The sequence below is a fragment of the Netta rufina genome (genome assembly GCF_964035555.1).
Source record: "Netta rufina genome assembly, chromosome: 1".
In the NCBI taxonomy this organism is placed as follows: Eukaryota; Metazoa; Chordata; class Aves; order Anseriformes; family Anatidae; genus Netta; species Netta rufina.
In genome coordinates, this window is record NC_140123.1 from 206,152,073 (window position 1) to 206,174,030 (window position 21,958).

Consider the following 21,958-nt stretch of genomic DNA (forward strand, 5'->3'; position numbering starts at 1 on the left):
GGGAGTGGGGTATGGGTGGTAGGACTTGGGGGGTGATAGGGGATAGGGAAGTGATGGGAATTGGGGTTGGGTATGGGGTACAGGGCCTGGGGGGGATACAGGGGATGGGAATGGGGAGGTGGGTATGGGGTACAGGGTTTTGGGGGGGGATACAGGGGATGGGACCTGGGGGAGCAGTGGGCATGGGATATGGGACCGGTATGGGTGTGGGACTGGGACTGGGAGGCTGATGTGGGGCCTGGTTTGGTGCTGGGACTTAGGGGGGTAGGACACGGACTGACCCTCCCCAATTCCCCCCCAGGATGGCCGAGGCGAGCTCATCTTCTACGAGCGCCCCGACACCGCGGGCCCCAAGCTGTCCCAGTTCAGCATCACCCCCACGGACGACCCCGATGGGCTGGAGGTGAGCACCGGGGCCGCCCCACGGCCCCTGGGGGGCGGGGGTCCCACTGTGGGTCCCCCCCCCTGCCAACCTCCCTGGGACCCGTGCAGGCGGTGCTGTCACAGGCACTGGGCGTGCTGGGTGTGGTGAGGAAGCAGCGGCTGCTCTACATGGTGGGGCAGACACGGGTACACCTGGACAGCGTGGAGGGGCTGGGAGACTTCCTGGAGCTGGAGGTGAGCTGGGTATGGCCACGGGGGGAAGGGTGCACCCCCCGGTGTCCCCTCACCCCCCCCCGGTGTCCCCCCGGTGCCCGCAGGTGGTGCTGAGCGAGGAGCAGAGCGTGGAGCACGGCGAGCGCGTGGCCCGCGAGCTGATGGCGGAGCTGGGGGTGCAGGACGAGGACCTGGTCACCGGCGCCTACCTGGACCTCCTGCTGGCCAAGGGGGGGGGCACAAGCCCCTGAGGGCGTGGGGGGGGGCTGTGCCGTGCTCCCCCCACTGCATGGGGGGGGGCCTGGGTCCTGCTCCCTGCGGGCACCGGCAGCCCCCTGCCCTGAGGTGCCCAATAAAGGCTCCTGCAGGCGGTGTTTTGGTGTTTGGGACCGGCTGTGCCCTCATACTGGGACTGGGGGGGGACACACAGCCCTGGGGGGGTCGGAGGGGGACAGGACGGTGGCGTGCAGGAGGCTCCGTCCCAGCAGAGCTTGGCCCTAAGCCCCGATCACGTCCTCCCCCCGTGGAGCCCTGCCCGGGGCTGCTGTGGGTGGGGGGAGGCTTGGGGCCGTGGCAGCAGCTGGGTCAGCCGGGGGGGGTGGGCTGGGGGGGGGGCGGTGGTGCTGCTGCCACCCCCCTGCCCCATCTGGCTGCTGCCACAGCGTTGTATGGGGTTGTACGGGGCTGGGGCTGCCCTAATCTGCACTGCGGGAGGCAGGGCTGGGGGCTGGTGTCCCTGGGGGGGGGTCTGGGGGGTGGTGGGGGCAGTGCTGGACCCCTGGGACAGACAGGCTGGGGGGGGGACACTGCAGGGGCTGCAGACCCTGGCACTGGGTCTGGGAAGCTTCAGGGAGCTGGCCCCATACGGGCAGGGGGCTGGGGGAGTCTCAGTGCCCCTCTGACCCCCCCCAGGCACTCACAAAGCTCCAGCGGGGTGGGGGGGAGCCAGGTGCCCCCCGGCTTTGTCCTCCCCCAGGGGCAGTGCCTCTGGGCCTCCAGCAGTGGGTCCCCAACCCCCAAGTGTGTTCAGGGGGCACCCTCGGGGTGGGGGGGTCACGTCCTGGGGGGTCTGTGCCACTGGGACCGGTACCTCGGAGGCTGGGATACCACTGGGGGGGGGGGTTCAGCACGGTGCCATGGTACAGTTGGATGAAGGGGGGGGTCCCGGCTGGCCCTGCTGTGAGCCTGTCCCAAGTGGCTGCAGGGAGGGGTGGGCGCCCCGGCCCCCCACCCCCAGGCCATTGCCCCCCAGCACGAGCTGCTCCCTGGCCCATGGACCCCCCCCAGCCCCTGCGCAGCCTCACGGCCTCATCTCTGCAGCCTCCAGCACCCAGAGCTCTTCCTGGCCCCCCCAGGTCCTCCCCTGATGACCCTCGGGTGCTGCTTCCCTGTGACCCCCCCCAGCCTCTGGGGACCCCCCAATTACAGCTCTCTGCCCCTCTGTGCTCCCACCATGTTGCACCCCCCCACAGCACACGGGGTGCCCTCGCTGCCTGACCTCCCCCTGCCCATTTGGGACCCCCCCTCTGCCTCCACATCCCGGGGGGCACCTCTGGTTCCTGCAGCCCCCCCCTCACCCTGCCCCATCACTGTGCGGCTGCACGAAGCCTCCTGAGCTCCCGTTGCCCCCCCTGCACCCCGTGTCCCCCCCAGCAGGGTCGGGGGAGGCGATCGGGCACTGGAGGCTGAGGGGGGGCTCATTGGGGTCTACAGCTTCCTCACAGGGGGCAGTGGGGAGGTGGGTGACCTGTTCTCTGTAATGCCATAATATCATAAATCTGTAATGCCATAATATCATAAAAAATGTGATAGGACCCGCGGGAACGGTGTCAGGCTGGGGCAGGGGGGGGTTTAGGACATCAGGAGGAGGCTCTGCACCGGGAGGGTGGCTGTGCACCGGGACAGGGTCCCCAGGGACGCGGTCACCGCACCGAGACCGTCGGGATTTAGGAAGCGATTGGGCTGTGCTCTTAGGAACAGGGTCTAAGATTTTTGGTCGATCTGTGCGGTGCCGGGAGTTGGGCTCCGTGATCCTTGTGGGTCCCTTCCAGTTTGGGATATTCTGTGATTGTGGATCCTGGACAGCCCCCGGCCCCCAGCACCGGGTCCAGGACGTGTCCCAGCCCCCAGCACCGGGACATTCCCGGCCTCCAGCCCGGGACAATTCCTGGCCCCCAGCACTGGCCCCGGGACCGTCCCAGCCTCCGGTACCGGGACGTTCCCGGCCTCCGTCCCCGGCTCTGTCCTGGCCCCGGTTCAGCACCGGCTCGCGGACAGCTCCCGGCCCCCAGCACCGGGCCCTGGACAGCTCCCGGGACCCGGTCCCGGCCTCCCCCCGGGTCCTCCCCCCCTGCCCCGACCCCTCTCCTCCCCTCCCCTCCCCTCGCCGTGAGCCCCCCCCAAGCCCCGTGCCCCCCCCCCCCCCCCGCCCACCCCCACTCCCGGCAGCTCCCCAGCCCCTCCGCGCCCCCCCCCCCGCCCTCCCTCCCCCTCCACCCCCCGTGCGGAGCCCCCCGGCCCCTCCCCACCCCCTTTATCCTCCCCCCCCGCCCTCCCCACCACCCCCCTCCTGCCCCCCCCAACCCCTCCCTCTCCCACCCCCTCCCCATCCCCACCCTCTCCCCTCCCCCTCCCCTCCCCGTGCCCGCCCCCTCCCCTCCCCCGCCCCTCCCCTCCCCCGCCCCGCCCGCCCCCCCCGCCCCCCCCCCGCTGTCCGCAGTCCGGCGCAGCCCCCGTGTGAAGATGGCGGATCGCGCCGAGATGTTCTCGCTCTCCACCTTCCACTCGCTGTCCCCGCCGGGCTGCAGGTGAGCGGCGCCGGGATGGGGGTCTCGATGGGGGGGGGGGCTGCCCTCCCCCGCCCTGCCCTTCCCTTCCCTTCCCTGCCCTTCCTCACCCTGCCCTTCCCTGCCCTCTCCTCCCCCCCCCCCAGCCCTGCCCTTCCCCGCGCATCGCCGGTGCGGGACCGAGCCCGGGGGCTGCGGGGGGGCCGGAGCCGCCCTTCACCTTGGGCTGGGCTGCGCAGAGCCCCCCCGGCTCCCCCCCACCCCCCGATCCCGACCCCCCCATCCCCCGGTCCCCCCCTCCCCCGACCCCCGGTCCCGCAGGGGCAGAGCCCCGCTCCCGGCCCCTGCCTTTGTCTGCAGCCGGCGGGGGGGGGCCCGGCGGGGTCCTGGGCTGGGGCTCGGCCCCCCCCTAAATCCCCCGAGCCCCCCCCCCCTCCAGGCGGCTCCGCACCCCCGGGGTCAGACGCGGGCGCCGCCGGGGAGGGGCCGCGCTGGGGGGCGCCCCCCGTGGGGCACCCCCGGGGGTCTGGGGTGGGTCCGGGGGGGGTCGGGGGGGGGGGTCCGGGGCTGTGCCGACGGCTGGGTCCTGGCAGCGCGGGGGGGCGCAGGGCCGCTCCCCCCCCCCAGCACCTCGGCTGACCTTGGGACCCGCTGCGGGGCGCAGTCCGGGAGGGGGTCCCCGGGGGGATGCGGGGGGGTGCGGGGTCTGGGTGCGGGACCTGGGGTGGGGAGGGGTCGGAGAGGTGGGGGGGGCACGGGGGAGGCCCTGGGGGCACAGAGCTTCGCGGGTGGGGGCTCAGAGGGATGCAGGACAGCTCCCCGTCCCCTGTCCCCCCCCCAGGTCTTGTCCCGCACGGGGCAGACCCCGCAGCCGCCCCCCCCGTCCCCCCCCCAGGCCTCGCAGCGCAGGGACCCCGGGAGAGGCCGCGGCTGCGGTGCTGCAGGGTGGGGAGGGCCCGGCCCCGGCCTCTCCCCGCAGCGCCCGTCCCGCTCCCCTGCCTCCCTCCTGGCACCGGGGCCCTGGCGATGCCCGGGGGGGGCCCGGCCGGGGGCTTGGCCGTGCCTCCTGCGTGCCCACCGCCCCTCCTGCTGCTCCCCGTGTCCCCCCGGCCCCTGCTGCGTGGGGCTCGGTGCTGGCCCCCAGCAGCTCCGCGGCCTCCTCCCTGCAGCCGAGGCCTGGGCCAGGAGCCCAGGAGGGGCAGGGGAGGCCGCAGCCCCCAGCCCAGCCCCCCCCCAGGGCTGTGAGCCCCACCCAGACGGCGGTGTCCCCCTGCCACCACCCTCCCGTCCCTCCCCTGCGGCTCATCCCCGGCGGTGCCGCACGAGCCGCCCCCGGGGCCAAAACCTCTCCTTGTGCCAGATGGAGACACGGAGACACGGAAACATGGAAACGCTGCTTTCTGCCTCCCCCCCGTGCCCCCCAGGAGCAGCAGCCTGGCTCCCACCTGGGCCACAGCCGCCGAGCCCCCCCCACGGCCCATCCACTGCTGGCTCCTGCGGCCTCAAGGCCCTGGTGCTGCCCGTCCTTTTTGGGGGGGGGACGAGGCCCACGGGGGCAGCCCCGGTGTGCGGGTGCCGTGATGGAGCTGGTGGCTGGCTTGGGGGGCCTGGGGGGGTTGGTCTGGGTCGTGCCCGTTGCCAGCAGAGGGTTTTGCAGCGGGGTGCTGAGCTTGTGGTTGGGGAAGGAGAGGCAGGTGAAGGTGAGGGGTGGGCACGGGGCAGGTCCTGGGCAGGCTGCGAGGTGGCTCTTGTGTCCTGTGATGGCTCCTGCCTTGGGGTGGGGGCTGTGGGGTTGGTGCTGGGCTCCCGGGGGCCAGCCCCCACCTTGCTGTGCCCCACTGGCGCAGGGACCGGCAGGCGCAGCGCTGGGCCGCGGGTCACGGTCCCCAGCCCTTCCCTGCAGGAGCCATTGCATCGCATCCAGGTCCAAGGAGAACTGTCCAGGGAGCTGAGCTGAAAATAACGAGGAAATTCAATCTTCCCTTGGCCTGGTTGTTGGTCACTCCCTCCGCACAAAGCCCGGCCCCCGGCAGCTCCCAGCGCAGACACGCCGGCTCCTGGCTGCCTGCTGATGTGTGCCCCTGCCCTGCGCACCCCAGGGGCTGATGTCGGGGCCCTTTTTGGGGCCGAGCCCTCCTCTGCTGCATCCCCCCTGCTCCCCGCTGCCGCCTGGCCCAGCACAGCCCAGCGAGGTCAGCCCGGCCTGGCTGGCAGCACAGCCAAGGGTGCGCGGTCGCGGTGCCGGTGGTGTCCTGCTGTGTGGTCTGGTGGTGTCCCACTGTGAGGTTTGGTGTCCTGCTGCCTTCCACCACCTCCTGGAGCCCTCTCTCCACGCATGGGGCTGGGGTGAGCTCTGCTCCCCCTGAGCCACCAGCTCCGGACCCCCCTTTGGGTGCTGCCCACCCGGCACCACCTCCCTGGCCGCCTTCTGCTCATCACCAGCGCATCCGAGGCACCCCCTGCTGCGGCCCCGTGCCCGTGCTGGTGATGCTCCCCGTTGGCCAAGGGGCTGGAGTTGGGGTGTCCCTGGGGCAGTACTGCAGCTCCGGACCTGCTGTGGCCTCCTGCAGCAGCTCCAGAGCTCCGGCTGTGGTTTGTTGTGGCTGCAACTTGTGACCAGAGCTGCCTGTAGGGCAGAGCACCGGGGTGCCGTGCCGTGCCGTGCCGTGGTGTTCCTTGCCACCCCACGGCCAGGGTGTGCGTCCTCTTGGCTGGGGATGGGGTCTGATGGCAGAGTTGGTTCCCCCAGCAGGGGACCCATGGGATGCTGGCACGTCTCCGTGCCAGGACTCGTGGCTGTGGCCGTCCCCAGGGCTGGTGGCTGGGCTCTGCCCCCGTAGCCCCTGGGGGGCTCTTGGGGCCGGGGTCTGGGGCCTGGGGCTGGTCCCAGCCCCGCACCCCGTGGGCTGGTGCTGCAGCTTCCACCACCAACTGATGATTTCACCGCAGATCGGAGGATATTTGACATTGTCTTAATGGCCTACTTCTGGGAATTATGTGATTAGGGGAAAATCTTTTTCTCAGTAAAATCGGAGTAAGCTCCTGGCATCCGTGGTGGAGAGGGGAGCTTGGAAATGGGAGTTAAGGGCAAAAACAGAAGTCAAAGGTAGGGAGAGCAGCCCTATTTGTTGTTCATGGTCAGGCTGTGATGGGGGGTGAGAAAAAATGCCAGGGGGTGGCTGGGACAGGGTCCGGTGCCGAGCTGGAGCAGGGCACCGGCTGCTGTCCCTGCTGTGGGGCACCCCGGGGTGCGCAGCTCCAGCTGGAGACGCTGCCGTGCCCCTGCCTGGCCGGGCTGTGCGTGCCCACGGTGTTCCCCGGGACCCCGGGGTGCAGGAGGGGGGATCCCAGCCACAGCCCCGGGCCCTGCAGCCCCTCCCTGGTTCAGCGCTGACCTGCGGCGATTGGTTTACGTTTTCCCGGCAGAAAATCCTGCCAAGAGTAATCTTTTTCTTTTTTTTTTTTTTCTCCCTGCAGAAAATTTTGGTTTCCATGACACCCTGTTCCCGACAGGGAAATGGCTTGCTTTAATTTTTTTTGACCAGCCTTACCTCAGTGTCTCGGTAGGCAGCAGGGCAGCCCTCGGCTTGCCCCTGTGCCGCGAGCACCGCGCTGAGGGGTGGGTGAGAGGGGAGCGCTGGGCTGGGGGCTGCAGCCCGCTGTGTGCCAGCCCCATCCTCATCCTCGGAGCTGGGCAGGAGCTGCACAAATCCTATCTCAGGTTAAATGCAGACCCCCAAAGGTGAAAGCAGCGACGCATCTCGGGTCACCCGAAACCCGGTGCCGCCAGTGACCTGGCTGCCGCCACGGGCACTGATTTTGGAGTTGGTGGGGCAGAGGCTGGGGGCTCGCTGCCTGCTGCATGGTGGGTGCAGCGCTGAGACCCCCTGGGGTTGTGTGGGACCAGTCGATGCCATGGGCTTGTGGAGCCTCCTGCGGGTGCCCTCGGGGTGTCCCACAGGGATGGATCCAGGGAGGCTCCCGTGGATGCTTGCCCAGGGGGGTGCGGGGACCCCTTGGGTGCTGGTGTCACAGTGGAGGAGCTGGGGGTGCTGCCGCTCCTGGGGCCTGGAGCAGACAGTGCATGAAGGCACCGTGTTGCCTCTCTTGGGGCAGCTGGGGCACCCCCAAACCACGGGGCCTCGTGCCACGTGGGGCTCCCATCACCTCGGCTAAAGGCTGGTGGTAACCTGGGGATGCTCGGTGCTGAGCTCGGCAGGGAGAGTCCCGGAGCTGAGCCCATGCCAGGCTCTGCTGTGGCTGCCGCCCTCCCCTTTGTTTCCAGCATTGCCCATGGGGCAGGCCTGCAGGATGCTGTGTGGGGTCCTGAGCGGAGCTGCTCCGGCTGCCTCGGGGCATGAGCCCACCCCGGGGGATCGCGGCCACCTCGGAGTCTGTGCAGCCCCCCTGGGTCCCTCCACTGCACGGGCAGAGGGGCTGTGCTGTGGCTGTGCCCCTGCCTGTGCCTGCCCTGCTCCGTGGTACCAATGTCTGTGCTCCCAAAATATCCTGTGGCAACCCAGCCACTGCTGCCGTGCCGGGGACCCGGGGTGATGCCGGCGCCGTGCGCTCATGTCCCTGCGGTGCCGCGTGGCTCGCCGGGACCCCGTGGTGCCGGGGGGAAGCGGGCGGCGTTTCCCCACGTGCAGCCGAGCGATGTCTGCGGCCCTGATGTCCCTGCTCCTCTCCCAGGCCCCCCCAGGACATCAGCCTGGAGGAATTCGATGACGAGGACCTGTCGGAGATCACGGATGACTGCGGGATCGGGCTGAACTACGACTCGGACCACTACGAGAAGGTGCACGAGCCACGTGTGCCAAGGCGGCTGCGGCAGGGCTGTGGGGGGACGCGGGGAGGGGGAGCACAACAAGGCTTGTCCCGAGCAGGGGCTGTCGGGGAGGTGGATTTGGAGCCTGGACGTCCTGGTGGGGCCGAGCTCCGGGCCCCCACCACCTCCGGCCAGGCCCCGCGGGGCAGCCGCAGGAACAGTGATGGCTCAGCAGCCAGCCCAGTGGCCACTCTCACGTGGCTCCAGCTTACTCAGCTCTTCCCCAGCACCACCCCAGGCACCAGGAGGGCCAGGCTGGGGGACACGGGATGGACACGGGACAGGGACACGGGTGGGGGGGCAGGCAGGCTGCTGCAGAGCTGAGGGCACCCTGGTCCCCGGCACAGAGCAGGTCCCTCAGCTTGGAGGCTCTCTGGGGCTTGGGCAGGAGGCGATGCTGGCCCCGAGCCGCAGGGTGAGCTGTGGGGCTGGCAGCGGGGCTGTGGTGGGGCCAGCACCGCCGGGCTGGCTGCTGACCCCGTGCTGCTCCCCCCAGGACTGCCTGGTGCTGGAGCGCAGCGAGCAGCCGCACCCCGTCTGCACCTTCCAGGATGACTTCCAGGAGTTCGAGATGATCGACGACAATGAGGAAGAGGAGGAAGAAGAGGAGGAGGAGGAGGGCAACGAGCTGGAAGCTCCACCGTCCCCTTCAGCCTCACCCATCCCCTCGCCCGCCCTGGAGGAGACGCAGAAGCACCGGCCCACCACGCTCAACCTGACGGCACCGGGCACCCAGGTGAGGGTCGGGGTCGGGAGCGGGGTCAGCCCCTGCCCGGGGGTCTCTGCTCCTGGGGTCTGTGTTTGGGGGGTCTCTGGGGGTGCCACAGAGTTGGGGAGGATGGGGTGAGGATGGTGAGCACAGGGAGGGCAGAGAAGTGCAAGGAGGGCTCCAGCTCTGCAGTGGTGTGGCCGAGCTGAGGGCACCAGGGCTGGGTCTGTGCGGTGGCTGCTGGCACCGTGGGGTCCCTGCACACCCCCTGCCAGCCCCTGGAGCAGGGCTCTGGGGTGAGCTTGGGGTCCGGGACATCTCCATGGGGCAGTGGTGTGAGGTGCTACGGCTGCTGGCACCGCGGCACCACAAGGCTGGGGGTGCGTGTGTACAGGTGTGCACGGGTGTGCGCGTGCACTGCATCCCCCGGGGCTCTCCGTGTGGTGGGAGACTGGGGGGGCCCCGTGCGTGGTGCTGCGGGGGTGTCCCCGTGTCCCTGTGTCCCCGTGCGCACGCGCCTGCGGTGCCGCCACCGCGCTGCCGGAGCTGCCGCGCCGCCGCAGTGCGTGGGCAGCGGGCGCGGTGCTGCCTGCATCCGGCAGCGTTGCCATGGCACTGGGGGCTCCCGGCCCCGCGCGGTGGCTCCGATCCTGGGCGGGGGGCCGGGGGCCGGTGTTGGGTCAGGGCAGAGCCCTGCCGCCCCTCCGTGCCGCGGGGGGATGCCCAACACCCGGTTGTGCCGGATGACCCTGATCCGTTGTCCCTCGGGGCGTGAGGGGGGCAGGATCCGGCCCCGTCGGCGTGCCCGGGGGGCAAATCCCGGCTAATCCCGGCTCCGTCGCGTTGTGCCTGCTGGGGCCATGCAGAGCCTGGTGCTGTGGAGCCCCCCAGCACCCCGTCCTTGGGGTGCACGGCACAGCCCACGTGGTGCTGCTCCCAGCCCTGTAGTCCCCCCATCCCTGCAGCCCCCCAGCCCTGCACCCCCTGGCCCTGGCACTGCGTGCCCCTCTGCACGTTGCGCCAGCCCCGCTCGCTAATCTCTGGGCTCGGCTGGATTATCGCTGCCCGCCGGCACTAATCCGCAGCTGCTGCCGCGCCGGGCGGGCAGCCCCGGCCCTGCTGGCTCCCATCCCCTCCCCTGGGGCCGGTGTCCCTTCGAGGGACCCTCTCGCTATGGGTCGTGCAGCTCACGGGGGGACGGGGCTCGTGGGGCGGTGCGATGGGTTTTCCCTGGGGACAGCACCTGTGCCACCGCGTCCCCTGCTGGGCGCCCTCCTGGGAAGGTGCCGGTCCCCTGGGTCCCTGTTCTGGGGATGTCACAGCTCTAATCTGGATCAGTCCCGGGCACGTGTCCCAGGCGCTGCCAGGCCGTGCTGTGGGGTGCCACGGGTGGGATCTGAGCGTGGGGTGCCCGCGGTGCTGGCAGTGGCCGGACCTGCACAAGGCAGCACCATGGTGGGATGTCCCCAGCCGGCCCGGTCATGTTTGGTGCCAGCACACATCCACAGCCAGGCCTCGGTGCAGCCCCCCCCGTGTCCCCTCTCCCTCCCAAACCCTGCTGACCGCCCCATCCCCAGACGTGCCCGGCTCTGCTCTCCCCGCAGGACTCCCTGAACAACAACGGCAGCTACCCGCCTCCCGCGCACCGCACCACGTGGCAGGACGCCCTTCTCCACTCCTCCTCCTCCTCCTCTTCCTCGCACACCGGTGAGCACAGGACTGTGGGGCAGGGCCCTGCAGGGGTGTCCCGGGACCTGGTGCCGCAGTGGGGCTGCCCCAGACCCCGTTCCCCTTCTGCCAAAGCCAAGGGGGTCTTGGGGACTTTGTGCTGGAAGCCTCTCAGGCGTGTCCAATCCAGTCATCCAGCACCGTGTGCGGAGCTGGGGGCTCTGGGGGTCCTGGGCAGAAGGGTCCTCACCCCGTGGGGCTGGGGAGCCAGGCACAGGCGGGTACGGGTACGGGCACACCTCGGCACCCCCTCCCCATCCCGAGGTGCGGGAGGGACCGGCTGTGTGGCGCGGAGCTGACCTGGGCGCTCTGCTCTTGCCCCGCAGGACACTCGTCTCCCCACGCCTGCATTCAAGACGGACCCTGCCTGGAAAGCCAGAAGGGGCTGGGGCCGAGCCCCGGGGGGACAGGGCAGGCCCCCACCCCGCCGCAGCCTTCCCTCTTTGACTCGCAAGGCAACAGCCACGAGTCTCTGGCACATGGTAACCCATCGCCCGAGCGAGCCGGGGAAGATTATAATATGAATATCATCTCCTCTGCGCTCGGACCACCACATTCCCCGCCTCACCTCTGCCAGCTGCCCCCTGAACCGTCTCTCTCTCCAACAGGGCTGGCCGCTCCTGCTCGCATGCCCGCCGGCTCCGACGCGGGCTCGCAGCCCCAGACCCCCGGGGCCCGGCAGCCCGCGGCTCCGGACGGCCGCTGCGCCCCGCCAAAGCAGCAAGCGGCCGGCGGCCGGGAGAGTCAGGCATCCAGCGAGGGGGCCGGGAGCCCGGGGTCCCCCGTGGCCCCCCGTGAGCATCGCGGTGCCCCGCCGCCCCCGGAGGAGCTGGCGGCCAGGGCCTGCGCCCAGCGCAGCGAGGGGCCGGGGTCCCGGCTGCCGGGCCCCCACGCGTGCCCCAAGGGGCCGGCGGAGCAGCTCAGCTCGGACGGGGAGGGCCCCCTGCCCAGCCGGGCGGCCAGCGTGCGCGGGCGCCCCTCGGGCTCCTCGGAGACCACCTCGCCCTCCTCGGACCCCGGCATCGAGGCCGACCTCACCAGCAGGACCTCCAAGCCCTTCCTGCCCTGCAGCCGGCACAGCGAGGACCTCAGCTCGCCCGGCTCCGACTCGGACGTGGAGGGGGAGATCGAGGCGGCCTTCGCTGCGGGGCGCCTGGTCAGCAACATGATCTCCTCCATCTCGGAGACGGAGCTGGACCTGAGCAGCGACAGCAGCAGCGGCAGGTCCTCCCACCTCACCAACTCCATCGAGGAGGCCAGCTCCCCCGCCTCGGAGGCCGAGCTGGAGACAGAGCTGGAGGCGCCCGGCGTCATGGGCATCAAGGACTCCCTGCTGCTGGACAAGGGCAAGGAAGAGGAGGAGGAGACCCTGGACAGGGAGCTCCCGGAGAGCGGCATGGTGAGGCGGGAGAGCCTGGCGGAGCTGAAGATGGAGGGCTACTACGACAGCCTGAACCCCGAGGACTCCTCTGCGCCCGTGGACCAGACGGATGTGTCCACCTCCAGCCCCCTGGACCTGAAGATCGACCCAGACCACAGCCTGGAGAGCATCCGGCGCTCCTTCTACCTGCCCGTGGGGCCCAAGCTCATGCCCGAGGCGGACGATGAGGACAACAGCGAGTACGACTCCGACTCGGAGTCGGAGCCTGACTTGAGCGAGGACTCAGACTCGCCGTGGCTGCTCAGCAACCTCGTCAACAAGATGATCTCGGAGGGCTCCTACCCCATCAAGTGCCCAGACGAGTGCTTCCAGCAGACCCACTCGCTCTGTGACACCATCTCCCCAGCCTCCGACCTGGAGCCCGAGATCCTGAGCGAGGCGCTGGACGAGGAGCCCGGCTTGCGGGACTCCCCGGTGAGCGAGGGGGAGCCGGCCGTCCTGCCCTGCGCCCCGCGCAGCATCGAGCTGGTGGACATGGAGACGCTGCGCAGCTCCCTGCAGCGCGCCGAGGACGAGCGCTCCCTGGGCGTTGGGACGGAGGCGGCGCCGGAGCCACCTGCGGACGACCCGGGCCCGTTCCTCTTCCTGAGCAACCCCACCAACGACACCATCGCGCCCGTCTTCCCGGGGCGCCCCGTCTCCCTCGACAGGCTGGGTGGCTCCGAGGTCTTGGCCACCTTTGGCTGCTGCACGGGGCCGCCCCGCACCCCGCCGCGCGGCTCCCCCGGCACCGAGGCCACCTCCGGCGAGCCCCGTGCCACGGTGGAGCCGGCTGCCGGCACCAAGGACTGGGCCGTCGACAAGGACCTGGACTCGGGCATCCTGGAGGACAACGACATGATCGACGACGTCCGGTTAGAGCCCCTGGGGCAGGACCCCGACGCCTTCCCGCCTGCCCTGGACGTCTCCACCGCCAAGACCAACCGCTGCTTCACCATGGCCTACTCCACGGACGAGGACGAGGCGCCCTACCTGAAGGGCTCCCCCTTCCCCGAGGACCCGCGGGGCTTCCCCGGGGAGCTGCCGCTGCCGCCGGCCCCCGAGGCGCTGGAGCCGCGGGCGCTGGACGAGTCCCTGGCCTACGACTCGGTGAAGTACACGCTGGTGGTGGACGAGCACACGCAGCTGGAGCTGGTGAGCCTGCGGCGCTGCACCTCGGTGCTGAGCGACGACAGCGACCTGCTCCGCGCCTGCGACCGCTGCGACCTGGAGGACGAGGCGGCCTTCGAGGACGGGCTGGCGGCCCCCGATGCGCACAGCTCCTCCGAGGACTCGTCCCCCGAGGCCGACCTGCAGTTCTCCAAGAAGTTCCTCAACGTCTTTGTCAACAGCACCTCCCGCTCCTCCAGTAAGTGGCCGTGCCGCGCTGTTCCGGCCGTGGGCTGCCTTGTGCTGGGGCGAGGCTGGCTGCCCGGTGCCGTCCTGCCTTATCCAGCTGGGCACGGCACCAGCACGTCATGGCACGGCACGGGGCCTGGAGGTGGGCAGGGACCGCGCTGCTGCGGGGCGCTGGGGCTGCTCCCAGTGGCTGGGGGCTTCCCCCTGCAGGGCTGTGAGGTGCCAGTGGTGGTCCTCTGCCCCGGGGTGTGCGTGGGGTGTGGGGCTGGGGGCTCAGGAGGGTCCCAGGGTGATGCTGCCTCTTTCTGCCCCAGGCACAGAGTCCTTCGGGCTGTTCTCCTGCATGGTGAACGGGGAGGAGCGGGAGCAGACCCACCGAGCTGTCTTCAGGTGAGCAGTGAGCCCGGCCGCCAGCTCCGCTCCCCGTGGCCTCTCCTGGCTCGGGGCAGCTCTGCGGGTGCGAGGCACGGCTGTGGGGCACCTCTTGGGGTCTTGCTGCCCCCCCCAACCCCCCAGGTGTGCATCTTCCCACCCTCCCTCCCTCCTCGCAGGTTCATCCCTCGCCATGAGGATGAGCTGGAGCTGGACGTGGACGACCCCATCCTGGTGGAGCTGGAGGAGGACGACTACTGGTACCGGGGCTACAACATGCGGACGGGGGAGAGGGGCATCTTCCCCGCCTTCTACGCCCACGAGGTTGTCGGCCAAGCCAGGGACGTCATCGGTAGGAAGCGCTCCCAGCCCCACGGGTGCCTCTGGAGGGCGGCACGGGGTGCTGGGGGGGGGGCAGCGGGGGGCTGCGGGGGTCCTGGGCACCGTCTCCCCACTCCTGTCCTGTGCAGGCCTGAAGAGGAACCCGTGCTGGGTGGAGCGGTTCAATGTGCAGTTCCTGGGCTCGGTGGAGGTGCCGTACCACCAGGGGAATGGCATCCTCTGCGCGGCCATGCAGAAGGTGAGGCTGCCGGGGGGGGCTGGCAGCACCACGCAGCCCCCCCCTCCCCACGCAGGGACCCTGCTGTGCCCAGGAGATGCATCCCCACGCCTCCCCAGCTTGGGCAGAGGCTGCGGGTGCTGCGTGGGCACCGGCCCCCTGGTGCTTTCAGCAGGGGTTGGGGGTGGCTCTGTGCCGGGGTCCCAGCAGGACCACGCGCCCTGATGCCCCGTCCCCACGCCCCCAGATTGCCACCACCAGGAAGCTGACCGTGCACTTGCGCCCGCCCGCCAGCTGCGACCTGGAGATCACGCTGCAGGGCATCAAGCTCATCCTGACGGTCAACGAGTACGGCCGGGACGAGGAGGTGCGGGTGCACCGTGGGCAGGGGGTCCTGGTGCGTGTCCCCCAGCCCGCTGGGCGCCCACACCCTGCCGGGGTTTTCTCTTGCAGTTTGAGCGCTGCAGCCACTTCTTCCAGATGAAGAACATCTCCTTCTGCGGGTGCCACCCCCGGAACAGCTGGTGAGACCCCTGCTCCCGCACCTCGGGGTGCACGGCGCTGCGCCGAGTGCTCCCAGCCCCACATGAGCAGGGGCAGCCCAGGGATCCCCACGGTGGAGCCCCCCTGAGCTGCAGGAGCCCCCCAAGGGGTGAGAGTGGGGCCCCCCGCGCTCACCCTGCCCTCTCCCTGCAGCTACTTTGGGTTCATCACCAAGCACCCGGTGCTGAGCCGCTTCGCCTGCCACGTCTTCGTCTCGCAGGAGTCCATGCGGCACGTCGCCGAGTGCGTCGGGTAAGATGGGGACGGGTGGGGAGGGGGCTGAGGGTGGTGGAACAGGGACTGGGGGTGCAGAGGGCAGTGGTGCCGGGTCCTGGCCCCATCCCTGAGCTGCCCCTGGCCCTGCCCTTGCCTTGCAGCCGAGCGTTTCAGGAATATTACCAGGAGCACCTGGAGTACGCCTGCCCCACAGAGGACATTTACCTGGAGTAAGGGGGCAGGGCGCTGTGTCTCCAGCTTCCGCACCCCCCCAGCCCCACAGACGGCCAGAGACTCTGTCTGACCCCACAACCAGCCGGCTTGGCCCCTAATGCACACGCTCCCGCCCATGCCCGACGGACTCACTGCACATCCTCACTGCTTCCCCGGGGGGCCGGGGGCCAGGCCGCGGCCGTGGGTGATGGGGGGGGCCTTAGGGTGCACCCGGCATCGCCCTGGCCCTGGGGGTGGCACGGCCGTGCCCCGGGCTGGGCCAGAAGCTGCCCTCCTGCATGAGCAAACCGGGTGGGGGCACGGGACCGGGGCTCCCAGCTGTGACCGGGGTCAGCCGCTGCCACGCGGGGTGGGGGCACCAGGGGAGAGCTGGGGGGGCTGCTGTGTGCCGAGGGGTCAGGGCAGCACCGGGGGAGGCACGGGGAGGGGAAGGGGGCTGGGGGCTTGCTGTGGGGGGGGCTGATGAGGGCACGGGCAGGATTTAAATGCCAGGATCAGCATCTGCTGCCATGCAGTCCCCAGCTCTGTGCTGCCCCTGCACCCCCACGGGACCCCCAGGCAGACAGAGCTGGGGGGGCTGCAGGAGGGGCTCCCCCCCCAGCTATAGGGCCTCAGGAGCAGCCCCACACCCCAGTGCCCTCCCTCTAATGCCTCCCCAGCCCCAGTACTGAAGCCCTCAGGAGTGTGGCCCTGCCCCTCCTGCCCCTTCACCCCCACCCGAGCCTCCTGCCCCCCCCCACCCCCCCAGGGGACCCTGCGTGGCCATGGGGACTGGGACCGGTGCTGGGGTGTGCGGCGCTCAGCCACGGGGGGCGATGCTCCCGGCCCCCTGGGACCCCCCTGGCCTGAATGTATTTGCCCCAGGAGAGGAGGACCCAGGGCCGGGGCGGCCGCTGCTCCCGGCACCGGGCACGCAGCCCCCCCTGCTCCTCGCTGCTGTGCCTGGTGATTTATTTTGCTTGCCGGCCCCGTATATCCGACCAGTGCTAGTTTAGTGACTATACCTCCACTCCGCTCTATGTACCGATATTTATCTCGTAACTCGAACCAACAAGAGGAGTCCTGAGCAACTGTAACTTGTACAAAACCCTGGTTAAAGGTCCCCCCTCACTGCCTTGTCATCCACTTGGTCTTTCAATAAAATATATGCTTGGTGTGACCGCGAGCCCTGGGCGCTCTGTGGGGGTCGGGGTGTGGGGAGGGGGCTGCCTGCATCGATCCTGGGGGCAGGAGCCCTGGAAAAGCTCCCGGGGCTGTGTGGGGCTGGAGGGGGGACCCCGTCCCTGCTGCTACCGGGGGTCACTGACGTGGCCAGCCCCCGGGTGGCTGTGCCAGGGCTTGGGAGGGGGCTGCGGGCAGTGGGTGTGGGCGGAGGGGCACACTGCTCTGACCCCTCCCCAGCAGAGCTGGTCCCACCATGGCTCGGATGAGGCAGCCAGCAGGAGATCACGGCCACGCCGGTACCCCAGTGTTTGTTGGCTGGCAGCAGGGGTGCACAAGGCCCTGCAGCCACTCCGCATGCAGCATTTGCAGCTAATTAAGCATCTTCCAATCAGGGCCAGTAACCCCAGTAAGGGAGTCATGGTGTGGGGGGGTCATCGAGGTGGCTGTGGCTCCATCCTGAGCTGGGGGCTTTCTCACAGGGCCCCCCCTGGGGACCCTGCACATCTCCCCGGGTGTTCCCCCTTCCTCTCTTTCTGTCCCCCCCACCCCAAGGTGACCTCGGTGTCGGTGCTTGCCATCGGCTGCAGGCGTTGAACAAAGCGTTGTGCCTCAGCCCAACTTTGTGCACATCACCGCACGTTTTCGTGTAGGATCTGGGAAACTCCAGCTACGTGTGTCCTGGGGAGCCAGGGGCTGCTTTCACTGCCCTGCTCCCTGCCAGGTCTGTTGGGGGATGCCGGCACACGTGCCCTTCCCCGGGACATCGCCCCAGGGCTGCAGCTGCAGGGATGAGGATGATGCTTCACCAAGGCTGGTTCCTGACGGAGTTTCCCAGCCCAGCCTGCGGCACCGGGTCGGGTGCTGTGGCCCTGGGGGAGCCCCGCTCCCTGCAGAGGGGCCCTGGCTCTGGGAAGCTGCTCCCCAGTGCAGGGCACCCTGGGGTGCTGGTGTGGGTCGGCCACAGGCTGCCCCAGAGCTGTGGGGGGCACCCAGAGGCCCCAGCATCCCCGTCCCCATGCAGTGGGAAGTGGCCTCTGCCCAGCCCCAGCCCCGCTGCTGGCTGAGGCCGGGGGGCACAGAAACCCCCCAGCAGAGCAGCTGGGCTGTGATGGGGCCTCGGTGCTGGGGTGCCCCAAGGGCTGGGGCAGTCCCCAGGGACCGCAGAGGGGTTGAAGAGGGGCCCCGGGTGCAACCCTGGTCCAGGGGCTGCTGGAGCAGAAACACCACAGAACAAAGCAGAGCTTTCTTATAAATTTATTACATAATAATAATAATAATATAATATAAGAAACATAGATCTCTGTGGGGTATGTGTATCACAACGTCAAGGGCGGGAGGTGAATGCTCACACCTCCATGACTCTGGAGAAGGAGAAATCTCCTCAGAAAATCCATACAAAATAAGGGTGAAGTCAAACTGACCCTGTAAAATTAAAAACAGAACAAAAACCCACAGGTGAGTTCGTCTGGGGGGGGAAACAAGAGTGTGGATGTGAGACGTGTGCGTGCGCGCGTTCACGCACGTGTGTGCGAGGGTGCGAGCCTGTCTATGCACATGCAGAGTCTGAGTGAGTGTGCACGCGCCCGGGGGCCGTGTGCGTGTGGGTATATACGCACATGTATACATGCATGCCGGCGATGGGGGGTATGCACGTGTGCTGGAAAAAAATAAAACCAGGCCGCACTTTGTTGCTGCTTCGAAATGGTTTGAGCTGCAAAAGCTCGCCCACCAGGAACAAAGTGCTTTGGGTTTTGTTTTCTCTTCTCTTAAAGTCAGGATTACAGACAGGAGTTTATGGAGAACAAGGATGGATGAGTTCCGTCTGGACAAAGGAAAAATACCAACAACTTTAAAAAAAATCCCTCCAAAGAAATAAAAGGTGTTTCCATTTTTACAGAAGATAACCCAAGTCATTGAGAAGCCATGAGAATCACAGTAACGGCGGCGGGTCCTGGCGCACCAGGACGTCCTGGCAGGTGGGGCCCGGCTGCGCTCAGGACCCTCGCCGCAAGGCCGGGTGGTTGGGTTCCTCGCCTATCGCTCTGCCTTCTCCTGAATGGCTTTTCAAAATGAAATGTCTCACTGGGTCTGCAGATGTTTGGAATGGAGATGCCAATGCCATCAGAGTAGATATAAAGTCAGAAAAGAGCTATCTACACATGGGAAAAAAAATCCTCTTTGCTTCAGCTGAGAAAAAAAAAAAAAAAAAAAAAAAAAAGTTAAGTAGCAGCAGCTGCGTTAGCTGGAAAGTTACGTTTCTGTCTAGGTGGGACTAGAAATGATCATGGGACAAGACCACTGCTGGCCGTCAGGCCGGTACGCAACCGACTGCTCCTGGTGGCGCTGCCGCAGGGAACGCAGCCCCCGGGCAGGCCGGGGCGGGGACGTCCTCCAGCAAGTGCGGGGCACTCGAGACCTCGGCTTGGCTGGTGCTTGAAGCGGGGGATGAAGCTGCTCGGGGCCAGCACGGCCACCGAGCGGGGCAGTGACCGGCACCGCCGGCTGGCCAGGCACAGGGGCAGAGCCCTGAGCCGCAGGCGGCACCGGTGAGACCGAGCTGTCCGGGGCAGGGAGGAGCTGGCCCTGGCCGCTCGCGTCTCGGGCAGCACGGGCAGGGCAAGCGCCCCGTGTGCCGCCCCGAAACGGAGCAGGCTCACCCCACGGGTGCCCTGGCACTGCCTGGGACGGTGCTGTCTCCAAAGCCCCAGGGCAACGCTCGTCCAGCTCCGCATGCACGTGTGTCCATGGAGGGGATGGGAGGGTGATGGGGAGGATGAAGCCGTCGCTGCTGTGTGGACAGGGAGAGGGGAGCAGGACTTCGTGGCAGACCCAAGCAGCCGCAGGGACAGGGGCGATGGCACGAGTGTGGTTGGAAGTCGCCTTCTTTTGTGTTATGCCTGACTGGGACCAGCCGTGGTGGCCCTGGGGCTGGCGGCCCCGAGGGTTCACGCAGTGTTTGCCAACACAGGTACGGCTGCAGCTGCTTCGTGTCTTGGAAGCTGGGGTGCACGTCGGGGCGGCGCGGCCGCCGGCTCCGCCAGCGGCAGAGCGGTGCATCCACCATCTCCAGCCCTCGCCACGGGGAAGGGGCAGCAGTAGGGGTGGAGGAGGGCTCTTCGGAAATGGCAAGAAGGCGTCCAGCTTTCCAGGTCCCAGACCGAACTTCCTGCAGAAAAGTTACGCTCTGCAGTCTTCAGGCCCCTCGCAGCGAGGGGCGGGTGCAGGCAGGGTCTCTGTGCGTCGCCCCAGAAGCAGCTGCAGAAGGGGCAGAGACCCGCAGACCACGGGACAGAGCCCGAGGGGCAGCCTGCACTCAGGACAACACGGTTACACTTCAACCCGCAGTGCCCACCGGCCACCCCGCAGCCACAAGGGCCGGGGAGAGGCTTTTGGGGCCGTGCCGGGGGGTGGCAGGGAGCAGCAGGCAGCAGCTCTGCGTGCTCCGGCTACAGGAGGGGGGCAGCTCCACGCCTGAGGGACATGGGGCTGCCGGGGGCGAGGGCTGCTGGGGTCTGCGCTACCTGCAGGTGGGGTGGAAAGAAGCTGGCAGTGAGATGGAAATGGAAGAGGTGAGAGCTGCAGCATGGTCAGGGCAGCGGGGCAGGAGCTGGAGGTGCTGGGCTGGGGGGGCGCAGGGCCAGGGGCGAGGGCAGGGCAGGGGCTGCAGAGCCAAGCCGGGCAGCCTGGGCCAAGCCATCAGTGGTGCAAAGGTTTGGAGCGGCGCCGAGCTGTGGCGTGCAGGAACAAAGCGTGCTCTGCGGGGCCACATCTGCCCACACAGCCAGAAGCAGCCCTGGTGGGGACCCATGGGACAGAGCACGGGAGGCTGAGCCACGGGATGGCCAGGGAGCGCTCAGGCATGGGGGAGCAGAGGCAGAAGCCAGCAGAAGGACACGACCAGCCTAGGGACTAATGGGCACGGGCTTCCCATGGCTCAGTGCAGGCTGGAGAGGAGCGTTTCTACATCAGTGAGAGGCTCCAGAGCAACCTCACAGAAGCAGCATGAGGAACAGACAGCCAAACTATTTTTTTTTTTTTTAGAAATTCTAATGTTTTACAGAGTTTGTGGCAGAGCCTGCATGACACGGAGCCTGGGACAAGCCTGCTGGTGTGCCCGGTCCCCGCAGCAGCGGAGCTGGCACGCAGCAGCGGCGCAGAGGCTCTGTGCACCCATGGGTGCCACCAGGACGTGGCGGTGCCACTTCGCCAGGCACGGGGCTGAAGAAGCAGCATCAGCCTCAACATTCAGGTTGCAAGGGCACGTGGTGAGCTTGGCTTGTGGCAAGATGTCTATGGACAGCATCGAGGGTCCAGGCACTGCAGAGCATGTGGGAGGCGATGAGGGGGAGCAGGCAGGGGACACACGGAGCCGGTGGGGCTGCGGGCAGCGAGCTACGTGCCAGGGGTGCGGCAGCAGCGGTGGCAGTGGTTGTTGGCACAGCCAGCAAGTGCCACCCCGCCAGCAGCCTGGGACATCCCTAGTACAGGACTGTCCCCATCTGTGCATGAGCACGGCAGCAAGTGTTTGTGATCAGGTGATAATTAATGCCAGGGCAGGCTGAGGAGCTGGAAATGTGGGCGATGGAGAGTGAGTGGGCTGTGGGCAGCTGAGCGTGGGGAGCAGGGAATAATTCAGTGCGTCTGAAAGTGCTGCTGGCCTCAGGAGAGGCCATCGTGGAGGGCTTACGGGTGCCAGGGTGGGGGATGGAGGAGGGCGGGTGGCAAATGGGAGCAGTGGGGCAAATGCAGGGCATGGAGGGGTGCACAGAGGCAGAGGCGTGATGGGGCAGGCTGCAGCGATGGGCACGGGGCAGGCACGGCGGCAGGGGCAGGACATGGTCACACAGCATACAGCGGTAGCATTGGCACACACAGGAGGGGCGGGGAGGAGACTGATGAATACGATGGCAAACCTGGTCAACAAAGAGGTGGCTTCGGGCAGACACAATGGTTGCTATCACAATTAGGATGCCTCTTGGCTCACCAGGTTATTGGATGGGAGGCCTGGAGTACCCTGGGGTATCTACAGAAGGATTTTTGCTTGCAGAATAAGAAGGTACAGGTTGAAATCCCCTCTTGCCTTCCCCATGCGACTGTCCCAGCTGCAAGCACTGGGCTGTTGCCTGGGGAGGGAAGAAGTGCTGTGAATACACAGAATTCAGCGGTTTCTGGAAAGCTCTAGATAGAGCCGTTTTGGGCACGTGCCCAGCAAGAGAGCTCAGGGAAAAGGAGACAGCACCACAGCCTGCCAGGATCTGTCCCGAAGAGGGCCTCAGCCTGGTGCTCACACGCAGGAGGGGGCCGCAGCCCCAACCCTTGGCCTGTGCCTTTCCACTGGCTGAAGGTTGTGAAGGTTCGGAGATGTGTGAGGGTCAGAAGGAACCTCCTTGTCCTTCCCTCTAGCACCAGAAGAGTTAATGCCTTCATGGGGGACTCAGCTTTT

At 68.2% G+C, this 21,958-nt stretch overlaps 2 protein-coding genes and 1 long non-coding RNA gene across 3 annotated transcripts in view; 2 read left to right on the top strand and 1 right to left on the bottom strand.

Annotated features, from left to right (window-relative positions):
* Positions 1 to 857, top strand: part of LOC311216737 — a 2,131-nt gene extending 1,274 nt beyond the window's left edge. Inside the window, exons 2-4 of the long non-coding RNA XR_014618971.1 lie at positions 302 to 403; positions 493 to 618; positions 702 to 857. This is a non-coding gene — a long non-coding RNA (uncharacterized lncRNA). The remainder of the gene's footprint in view (positions 1 to 301; positions 404 to 492; positions 619 to 701) is intronic.
* A 2,482-nt stretch (positions 858 to 3,339) lies between these two features.
* On the top strand, positions 3,340 to 15,351 carry MAPK8IP2 (mitogen-activated protein kinase 8 interacting protein 2; the record flags this gene model as incomplete). Its single annotated transcript, XM_084290442.1, has 12 exons — positions 3,340 to 3,404; positions 8,076 to 8,181; positions 8,708 to 8,947; positions 10,525 to 10,627; positions 10,975 to 13,437; positions 13,742 to 13,817; positions 13,979 to 14,151; positions 14,270 to 14,379; positions 14,606 to 14,725; positions 14,812 to 14,882; positions 15,055 to 15,153; positions 15,279 to 15,351. The coding sequence occupies 12 exons, from the start codon at positions 3,340 to 3,342 to the stop codon at positions 15,349 to 15,351; spliced, it is 3,699 nt and encodes a 1,232-aa protein (XP_084146568.1).
* A 2,469-nt stretch (positions 15,352 to 17,820) lies between these two features.
* The window catches only part of SHANK3 (SH3 and multiple ankyrin repeat domains 3), a 376,332-nt gene continuing 372,194 nt past the window's right edge, over positions 17,821 to 21,958 (bottom strand). Inside the window, exon 23 of the mRNA XM_084305956.1 lies at positions 17,821 to 17,937. Coding sequence (XP_084162082.1) covers positions 17,832 to 17,937 — 106 coding nt within the window. The 3' untranslated portion in view covers positions 17,821 to 17,831. The remainder of the gene's footprint in view (positions 17,938 to 21,958) is intronic.